This window comes from Daktulosphaira vitifoliae, unplaced genomic scaffold (genome assembly GCF_025091365.1).
Source record: "Daktulosphaira vitifoliae isolate Bord-2020 unplaced genomic scaffold, ASM2509136v1 Scaffold_1, whole genome shotgun sequence".
In the NCBI taxonomy this organism is placed as follows: Eukaryota; Metazoa; Arthropoda; class Insecta; order Hemiptera; family Phylloxeridae; genus Daktulosphaira; species Daktulosphaira vitifoliae.
Genome location: NW_026099572.1, coordinates 8,367,642 through 8,377,856, shown reverse-complemented (window position 1 = coordinate 8,377,856; position 10,215 = coordinate 8,367,642). Strand labels below are relative to the sequence as shown.

The 10,215-nt window shown below is 27.4% G+C and overlaps 2 protein-coding genes across 3 annotated transcripts in view; one reads left to right on the top strand and one right to left on the bottom strand.

Moving 5' to 3' along the window:
* The window catches only part of LOC126894982 (putative uncharacterized protein DDB_G0282133), a 175,613-nt gene that overhangs the window by 101,376 nt on the left and 64,022 nt on the right, over positions 1 to 10,215 (top strand). The gene's annotated exons all lie outside the window — the stretch shown is intronic.
* Positions 5,510 to 10,215, bottom strand: part of LOC126895001 (uncharacterized) — a 14,010-nt gene continuing 9,304 nt past the window's right edge. For both annotated transcript variants that reach the window (XM_050666454.1, XM_050666453.1), the window contains 2 exons: positions 8,634 to 8,876; positions 5,510 to 5,731 (listed from right to left, as the gene is read on the bottom strand). In XM_050666454.1, coding sequence (XP_050522411.1) covers positions 5,613 to 5,731; positions 8,634 to 8,876 — 362 coding nt within the window. In that variant the 3' untranslated portion in view covers positions 5,510 to 5,612. The remainder of the gene's footprint in view (positions 5,732 to 8,633; positions 8,877 to 10,215) is intronic.

Here is a 10,215-nt window from a genome sequence, read left to right as displayed (position 1 = left end):
TAAAATTTGATTATATTTGTAAAAATCAATTGTTAATTCAGGAGAAAAAACAATCATTTTTTTTAGAAATTATTTATGTAGTAATATGTTACCAAAAAATTTGTAATATTATAGTCTAGTAGTAGCACACACAAATAGAGTAAAAAAATTATTAAATTACAAAGTAANGTAGTAGCACACACAAATAGAGTAAAAAAATTATTAAATTACAAAGTAATACGAATTGTAGTCATTTGACGTATCGTTGAAAAAAGTAGGTCAAGTTAGAGCAGAGAAAATAAATGATAGTCACAAAAAAATATCTTCTCAGCTATGCATCGAAGCTAAAATCTAAAATATAGTAAAATAATTTTAATACGAATAAGAAATTTCTTCTTGCAAGGGGCGACTAAAGTGATGGGATCCTTGATCTTTATTAAAGTTATTGAATCTAAATGAGATAAAAATCAAACGAGTTAAAAATTTATACTAACTTAAAAAGAATTAAGAAAAAATACAAAAAATTCATTGCCTAACGCGGGTTGGAGCCTCGTACCCTAAGCGTGTAAAACATAATTTTACCAATTTGGCAACCGTACGTTGCTACCGTCGGATGAAAAAATTGGCTATTTAAGCTAGTTCAAATTTCAAAGTTATTTTTCTCGACTTAAAGAAGCAAACAAATTTAAATAAGTTTAACTTTCTATGCTATATTAATTTTAATTTCTATAATATTTATGAAAATCTGTACTCCCCTTGTCAGGTATTTTAAAATAAAATAAAATACAAAACCCAGAATTTTAACTCAAAAATAGCAAATTTTTTAATACGGTAGTCATTTTTACCATGAAGACAAATTCAGAGGTCAAATTTTTTTTTTCAAATTAAAGTATATTACATAAGCTTTAATTTAAGATATATATAAAAGTGTCAGTACTTCCGGAATACTTTCAAAAGTTATGTTGAAAAAGTTAATTTATTGTGAAAAAATTGTTATTTTGAATCCTCTACTGTGGGCAGGAAAAGGGTCAAATTTATAAAAAAAATATATAAAATGATAGTTAAAAACATCAAGCGTCTATAAAAAAAAAGAATTATGTTGATTCGGTTATTTTTAAAAAAGTTATGGCTCTTTTAAGTAAAAAAAATATAAAAAATTTCGAAAATTAGCGATTTTTAAATATGTAATTTTTTTGGAGGTTTCCCTCATTTACGGGGAACGAAGGAATTTTTTTCAATTTTTGAGGGTAATGTCTTCGACTAGATTCAATTTGTGATCGTTTGATGTATCATTGAAAGAAATCGGTTCGGTGAGAGCTGAGAAAAAGTGGTAACAGACACACAAAAAAAAAAAAAACACATCATAGTAAAACCAATACTTTCTCAGCTTCGCATCAAAGCTAAAATAAGATAATAGTTAAGTTAAATTAAGGGGATTTTATTAACAACAAAAAAAAATTTAAGTTAACACGAAGCAATAAACCGAACGGTCAAAAAACCTCGTTTACAAATTAAAGGAACAAAGAGAAATAAAAAAACAGATATTAATAAAAAAATATAAACCTAATAAATTATAATAAAAACCTACAAAAAAAAATATAATAAAAAAAATACGCCACACGTGATTATGGCACAGCGCACAGAAAAATTAATCTCGCTTAAAATATCTACAAAAAATATATTTATTACTAGCCCCAAAGGGCTAAAGAGTAGGAGGCAGGTTCAGCCGACGCCATAAAATTAAAAAAATTATATATTTAAAATAGTGGGCACTCACAAAAAAACAAATATTAAGAGAAACAATTGGTTGCAACGCACACAACTAAAAAATAAAAACACACCACTACGGACAAAAATTAACCCACGAATAGTTCCAAAATTGACTAATTTCCGACAAAACGTCCGTCGTTCGACCCAATGATCCGATTGCGACAACACGACTAGCCTTCAGAGTGGGGTCAACAAATTTTATTTCTCAGTGTTGGAAATTATTGAAAACAATTTGAGACAATGTATGTGGTGAGCAGTGAAAATGACGTTCAAGATAGGAAAGAAGCGGGGTGAGTGTACAAACAAATGCCGTCCATGAACCGGTCCGAAGTAGTACACAAATGACTATCTCGTACGCGCACAAAAAAATCACATCACCTTATCATGATTATTTAAATGTTAAACTCCGTCGCAGCACGCATTCGGCTCAACCAAGGTAATTTAGAACACATACACACACACATATATGTATACAAATAGACATCAAAACTAAACAGGTAATTTTTGTTTCGTTACATATGGAAATGCACATATCAAATTGAATTTAAGTTCATATTCGCTATTGTTCGCGCCGCAGAATAGGGCGACACTGTGTAAAGCTATCACATTTCATGTTGTTTTTTTTGTGATAAAAGACTGATTTTTTTTATGGTTATGGAACTTCATGTGTTAATGGAAGAAAGATGTTCTTCTGAATAAATCCTTTTTATATGGATTTTTTTTTGTTCTAAGCCAATTGTGGTTGCTCAGATATATGAAGAAAGAAGAAATAGGTTCTTCTAAATAATCCTTTTGTGGATACTTTGTTCTCAGCCAATTGTGGTTGCTCATTTGTCAGGATATGTGTACCTAACAGCAACATCATCTCAAGTAAAAATTGCTAAACTAAATAAAAGAAGTCAAACCATAAATTTGTTCCTCATCCACTTATGCATAAGTATTTATTAATGTAAATAACTTGTTCTTTTCTATTGGCAAGTTATAATAATATATTATATCTATATTTATATACATTTATACTTTTTGTGAATTGAGATTTAAGTCATTTAATATATTCCTTGAGAAATTATATATAAATGTTGTTAAATGTTTACTAACTGTTAAGATTATGTATCGTTTAATGTTATAATAATATATTTTTTTATTAACATTCATCTTTCATTATAGGAAAAAATAAATCATTCATTGTTTTATCAGAATATAATTATTGTTGTTCATCTCAAATGAAAAATTGTTTCTGTTATTTTACCAGTTAAGGCCTTGTGAGCCCAGTAGCCCTTTCAGCTATAGTGCGTACACGCATTCATAACATAAATATAGTAAAGAGTATTCTGTGTATCATAAATATATTTATAGTCAATCTTAATTTGTAAAACGCTGTTTAATGACACCAATACTTATTTATTAGTGTTAAATATTTATTGTAAAAATCGCAATTTTATCCTAAGAAATTTAATGTATGTAGGTTATTAATTACGCACTAAACAATTTAGAATTTCTTATCACACATTATGAATTTTAATAATAAAAAAAAACGTCGAATGAAATATTTATATAAATACTACTTTTAATGAAAAAATTGTATTGATCCATACATTTTTTAAAAAGTTATAGCATTTTAAAGTAAAAATTGTAAAATTTAAAATTGAGAATTTTCACACAAAAATAGCATTCGGTAACTATTTTATCGTGAAGACAAAATAAAGTCCGAAATTTTTTTCCATAATAAAGTACATTACATTAGCTTTAATTTAAGATATATATAAAAGTGTCAGATTTTTCGGAACACTTTCAAAAGTTAAGAGAGAGAAAAAGTGGTAACAAACACAAAAAAAAAAAACTCTTCTTAGAAAATCGCATCGAAGCAGAAAATGGTCTTAAGTAATACACTTTACCACGTATAAATAAATTTGGGACAGAAAAATTTTAAATCCATACTCAAATTTTTCATGATAATTTATTTTTTTGGCTAATAATATATTTTATGGAGAAAGAATATTTAATTTTTTCGACTGCTAAAAAATCACCATCTAAAAAGACAGTTGATCCGCTCTGCCGCCCTCGAATATATTGTATGCTGTCAGCTCATATTCGTGACAAGCTTGTTTTCGAATGTTACAAAAAAGATACTCCATGCAAATTTCTAACAGATTTGCGATCAATAGATATTTTAATTATTATTTACGTGTATAAAACATAACTAACTCTATGGTAAACACGAAAACAGTAAAGTTAAAATTTAAAACCATCAACCGTAAATAATAACAATGTTTTACTAAATACAAATAACCGACTGCTAATTGATATCCCGTGCGTCAATAACAAAGTATAAAATAACTGGTTTTGATTGTCGTCGAGGGAGCAACTGAAGGATGAGGGTAATCGGTTACCACCACACAACAAGAAATTCTTCACGTTAAAAATAACACTAGGAACCGACACTGTCGACGGACAAAAATTCAGTTTTTTGCATAAAAACTGTGTCGCACGAGACAACTTTCATAAAGTTGTATTATCACCAATATTTTTAATTTTTTCAATAAATTATTAAAGAATATAGAAGCTATTTATTGAACATTTAAATAATTAAAAATAGAAATGTTTACTAGTGAATGTAAAATACTAGAAATGTTGTTAATAAAAAAATAAAAGATATACGTCACATTTAATTTTCTCCTCTATAATTTGGTAAAAATTTTGGAACACTAGCATCAATACAGCACAAATATAGTTATACCTCGTAAAACATGTTTAAAATCGTTTTATTTTTTGTATGGCGTCTTTAAATAATGATTATTATTATTTATCTGTACAAACCATGTGACAAAATAATTGAACACAGTCTTGCGGCGCCTTGTGAGACACGATGCCCCGCGACCCTCGCTACCTATATCAGACGTTGACTTATTATAGGTATTTGATAGTTTGACTGACCAATACCGCGTGCCATTCACTACGATGCAAAGTTCAGCAAGTGCTCCGCGGCTGACGATGACCTGTCGCAAATGATTCCTGGAGTCTTCTTGCATTCGTCGAGGATATTCACCACCGGCTCTGGACGTGTCACACGACCGGACTCGATGAATCAATCCGCACCGTCACCATTAAAGCTGCTAACTTTTTGACGTCTGAAGACTTTGACGGACACCGCTTCGCTGACGCCAGCGAAAGTGCAACCATATTATGCGGAGATTATTATTAATTGTATTCGTCTTTTCGGTTCTTTTTAAAACAATCTGTTTTTGTCCATGAATAATAAACGGCGCACGGGTTTTTACAATCGAAACCAGTGTCGACTATATTATTGCATAATTATAAGTATATTGTAAGTAGTGTCATAATTTATAACAATACAACATAATTATGTGCTATTTGTCATTTCGCGATAATCAAAACTTCGCTTTTATTTTGTTTACTACTTTAATTCCATTGTAAAGGTCTGGAATCCCGATAAATATACAATTGGTTGTCGCGTTCGCATCGCATTTCCGGTGTTACTGCCGGATGGCGATCGCGGAGCTCCCTCTTCGCGTCCGACAGGTCACGCTATGCACGGTGGCCGACGGACGGTGTAAACCAAAATTATATTAACAACTTAAAAATTGAGAAATAAAAAATATTTATATATAAATATTAGTTATTGAATGTTCAGAATAATTATGAAGTAGAGTTATATTTTGCAAAAATTATAATCGTATTATTTATAATTAATATGAGCATTATGATAAAGTTGGATTGAAAAGAACAAAGATTTATTTAACAGACATTATATTTGAATAAATAATATACATACAAAATCGATTTAAACATTTAAAATAAATATATTATGGAACAATTATTATCAATGAAGTATTACAATATTTTTATAAACAATAAGTAGGAGTAAATTTGTATTTACGCACCCATTTTTTTCTCTCAAAATTATAAGAATAGATTCTAGATTTATCTAGCTCAATATCATTCAATGTGTTTTTTTTCATCTCTGAAACGAAATAAAGTTGTAAAATTATTATAAATACCCAAGTAGCTGATATACCCTAAAATAAATATATTAGAATAAATAATAAAAGATAAATTTGGCTACGTTTGGTGAACATAAAATTTAAAGATTCTTGTAATATACCATTAAATAGCAAAACACTTTTTTATTCATTAAATAATGATTTAATTATGAATATGACACTTTTAGATTAGTATTTCTGAAGTTTTTAACAAATTTATATATTAGTCAGAGGAAGGGCACGGTCGAGCAATGACAAGATATAAAAAAGCAGCACCCACACATCACTACCAGTCATTTTCTTAATTATATCATAATCTAATAAATTAGATAGACAATTATTCGTATTGACATTTTAAAATTAAACTGTAATAAAAATAAACCTAAAGGGTAGGCATAAATGTTTAAAAAATAAAATGATATAGAAAACAATAACACAAAAAATGGTTTTTTTTTACACAAAAATGTCATGTTTTTTAACTACAACAGTTATATGCACTCAAAATGTAAGGTATCGAGACATAGAAAAAACATGAATTTTACCCATTAATATTGTTAAAAAATTATTATTTTTATAAAATAATAATTTATTATAATTAGTTTTTATACTAACAAAAAATTAAAAAATAAAAAACATTCATAATTTATGGAGGACTTAAAAGTTAAAACTACTTTCATTTTAAATCAGATAAAGGGAAATCCATAGTAACATTGATAATAAAAAAACCCAGCACAGTGGGGTCGCGGCATAATGGAGACGTTGCATAGTTGGGTCCAATATAGATTTAATCTGACAGTGATTAAAATCACTATCATAAGAAACGCTTCGATGCAAATCTGTAGATAGTGTTTAATTTTAAAAAAATTGATAGATAATTACAAAAGCAACATCAACTTCTATTTCCTTTATTATACCCAGATTAGTAATTCTTTTAATTATATATTATATAATTTTTTAAATTGTTTTCATATTATTATTGATTTTGATTTTTAATATGTAAAAAATAATAATTTTGAACCTACTTTTTATTGTCCTTTAAAGTGAAAGTTTTATTAAAAAGAAAAATGAATTTATTACCATAACAGGTAGCTCAATTTGCAAGTTTGAAATTGACATTATTAAATAGATAAAAATGAAATTGTTAAGATTAATATGCTGTCAGCAAATTTTATAATTACTATTTACAGTATATTTATCAGAAAATTTAAATTTTTTTACATTTTTATCGTAATAGATCACTTAAATAAAAATCATAGTAATCATTTCTAATTAACTTTTGGCGTTTAAAAAGATTCTACAGTGGAAATATTCAGAATTTAATTAATGTTAATGATTATATATCTAAAAAGTTATTCAATTTAGCCTATTATAAAAAAAGTTATAGCATTTTTAAGTTGAAAATTAAAAATTGAAAATCGAAAATTTTAACACAAAAATAGCGTTTTTTAAAATACGTCAGCCGTTTACATGCAGAAGTTAAAGTGTCGGGACAAATTTAAATTTTATAGTACATAAAATAAGCTTTAATTTGATATATGTTTAAAGGACACAGTATTTCCGGATCATTTTCAAAAATTAAGTTGAAAAAGTTAGTTTTTGTAAAAAAGTTGCTATTTTTAACCCCCCCCAATGAGCAGGTAATGTGTTAGATTTTCAACAAAATGATATCAAATGAAAGGGAAATATCTAAGATTTTAGTATAAAAAAATATTATGTTAATTTGATTATTTTTGAAAAAGTTATGGAAGTTTTAAGAAAAAAATTGAAAAAAATGAGAAAATTTACCGATTTTTAAATTTGTAATTTTTTTGGATATCTCCCCCATTTGCGGAGAACGAGGGAAAATTTTTCAATTTTTAAGGGTAATGTCTTCAACTAAATACGATTTGTGATCTTTTGACGTATTGTTGAAAGAAATAGGTCCAGTGAGAGTTGAGAAAAAGTGGCAACAGATATAAAAAAAAAAAAAAAACACATCATAGTAAAATTAATACCTTCTCAGCTTCGCATCGAAGCTAAAAGTTGTAGTAAATAATAAGCTTAATTTTTTTGACAAATGATTACTATAATCAAGTTTAAAATCTTAATAAACAGGTTAAATTTGTTTCAAGCATTTAAAATTTTGTAGAACTCTTTTAGATCATGATTAAACAATTTTAGAAAGTTTTAAGAAAAAAATTATATTTGTTTGTATTATTGCTTAATTACTAATTAGTAATAATCACAGAAACTATATGTGATGAAACAAATATAAAACAAATTTGGAATCAGAAGCAAAATTTCTTATAGGATTCATCTAAATTTGGAAACCGAAATTATTGTAAAATGATTTAAAAAGTGATCTATAATATTATGTAAACTGTAATCATGATGCTAAATTTTTATTCATAAGTTTTTCTTTTCATTCGCTATCCCACACTCGACATGTGTAGTCATTCTTAACTAATTAAACTAAATTTTTCAATATAAAACCCTTGAATTTGTGTTTAATATTTTATTATGTAAACTTTCACAAAATTTTTCTGTATTTAATTCCTTTTCCGGGTATGGGCTAATTCCCTTAAGAACAAACTAGACTATGTAAGTTATTTTATTTATTATTATTTTTGCCGCAAACTGTCCAAATCACAAGCCAAATAGCAAGATTACCCCTTCCTTTCAGTCTCAAATATTTAAGGTCACCACAATTAGCCCACCACTACTGTCTCTTTTCAATGATAAGCCAAATTTCACTTCTCTACTATTTCATTACTATGCTAATCGTACCGTCGTCAAGTTTCGCCACCTCAATATCAATAAACACGTCCTTTCACATAGTAAAAATTATGTTAAAATTCATATTGACTTATTAGTAAAAAGTGATCAATTTTCATAATATATTACCTTCATAATTGAATTGATTATAGTCATTTGAATACTTATCACGTAGCTTCTTAAAGCGATCGTCTAATGTTTGGGTATGAAACAATTTACAATTCCAAATTACTTCTTTTGCATACTCATTGGATACTGTGCCATTATTTGTTTTATCTCCCTTGCGGAATTGTTCGTAAAAAGCTTCTTCATGAATTATCATATTATTAAATATGAGCTTAAGGCTATTTAAGAGATCCAACATTACATCATCTAAGTAAATTCCAAAAAAATAATATTAATATATAATTTTAACCTAGTATCAAAATAAAAAAAACCCAGCACAGGGGGGTCGCGGTACAGTGATGCCATGGTATAGTTGGATCAAGTATAATGATATCTAACAGTGATTAAAATCACTATCAAAAAAAAAAGCTTCGATGGAAATCTTTAGATTGTGTTTAATTAAAAAAAAATGGGTGTATTATTGCAAAAGCTACATGATTTACTAGTTCCTTATTAATATCCTGATTAAGATAAAGTATGTCGAATGAAAAAGGGATTATTAAAAACTATTATTGCTCATAAAAAAATTGTGTTGATCCATACACTTTTCAATAAGTTATAGCATTATAAAGTTAAAAATATAAAAAATAAAATCGAGAAAATTCACACGAAAATAGCATTTGGTAGCCATTTTCGCCGTGAAGACAAGTCCAGAGGTCAAATTTTTTTTTCAAATTAAAGTATATTACATAAGCTTCAATTTAAGATATATATAAAATTGTTAGACCTTCCGGAACACTTTCAAAAGTTCAGTTGAAAAAATTCTACTGTCTGAATGCATTTTTTATATTTGAAGCCCCCTGGTATATAGTGAAATAGTCTGATTTAAAAAAAAAGTAAGTCCAATGAAATATGTATATAAATACTACTTCTCATAAAAAAATTGTATTGATCCATACATTTTTTAAAAAGTTATAGCCTTTTAAAGTAAAAAATGCAAAATATAAAATCGATAAATTTCATACAAAAATAGCATTCGGTAACCATTTTCACCATGAAGACAAGTCCAGAGGTCTAATTTTTTTTAAATTAAAGTATATTACATTAGCTTTAATTTAATATATATATAAAAGTGTCAGACCTTCCGGAACATTTTCAAAAGTTAAGTTGAAAAAGTTAATTTTTTGTGAAAAAGTTGTCATTTTAAATCCCCCCCTGTGGGCAGATAAAGGGTCAAATTTACAAAGAAAATATACCAAATGATAGGTAAAGACAAGCATCTATAAAGAAAAAAAATTATATTGATATGTTCATTTTTGAAAAAGTTACGGCAGTTTTTAGTAAAAAAAATTGAAAAAATTTCGAAAATTAGCGATTTTTAAATTTGTAATTTTTTTTGGAGGTTTCCCCCATTTATGGGTAACGAGGGATTTTTTTTTTCAATTTTTGAGGGTAATGTCTTCGACTAGATACGATTTGTGATCTTTTGACGTATCATTGAAAGAAATCGGTTCGGTGAGAGCTGAGAAAAAGTGGTAACAGACACAAAAAAAAAAAAACATCTTAGTAAAACCAATACCTTCTCAGCTTCGCATCGAAGCTAAAA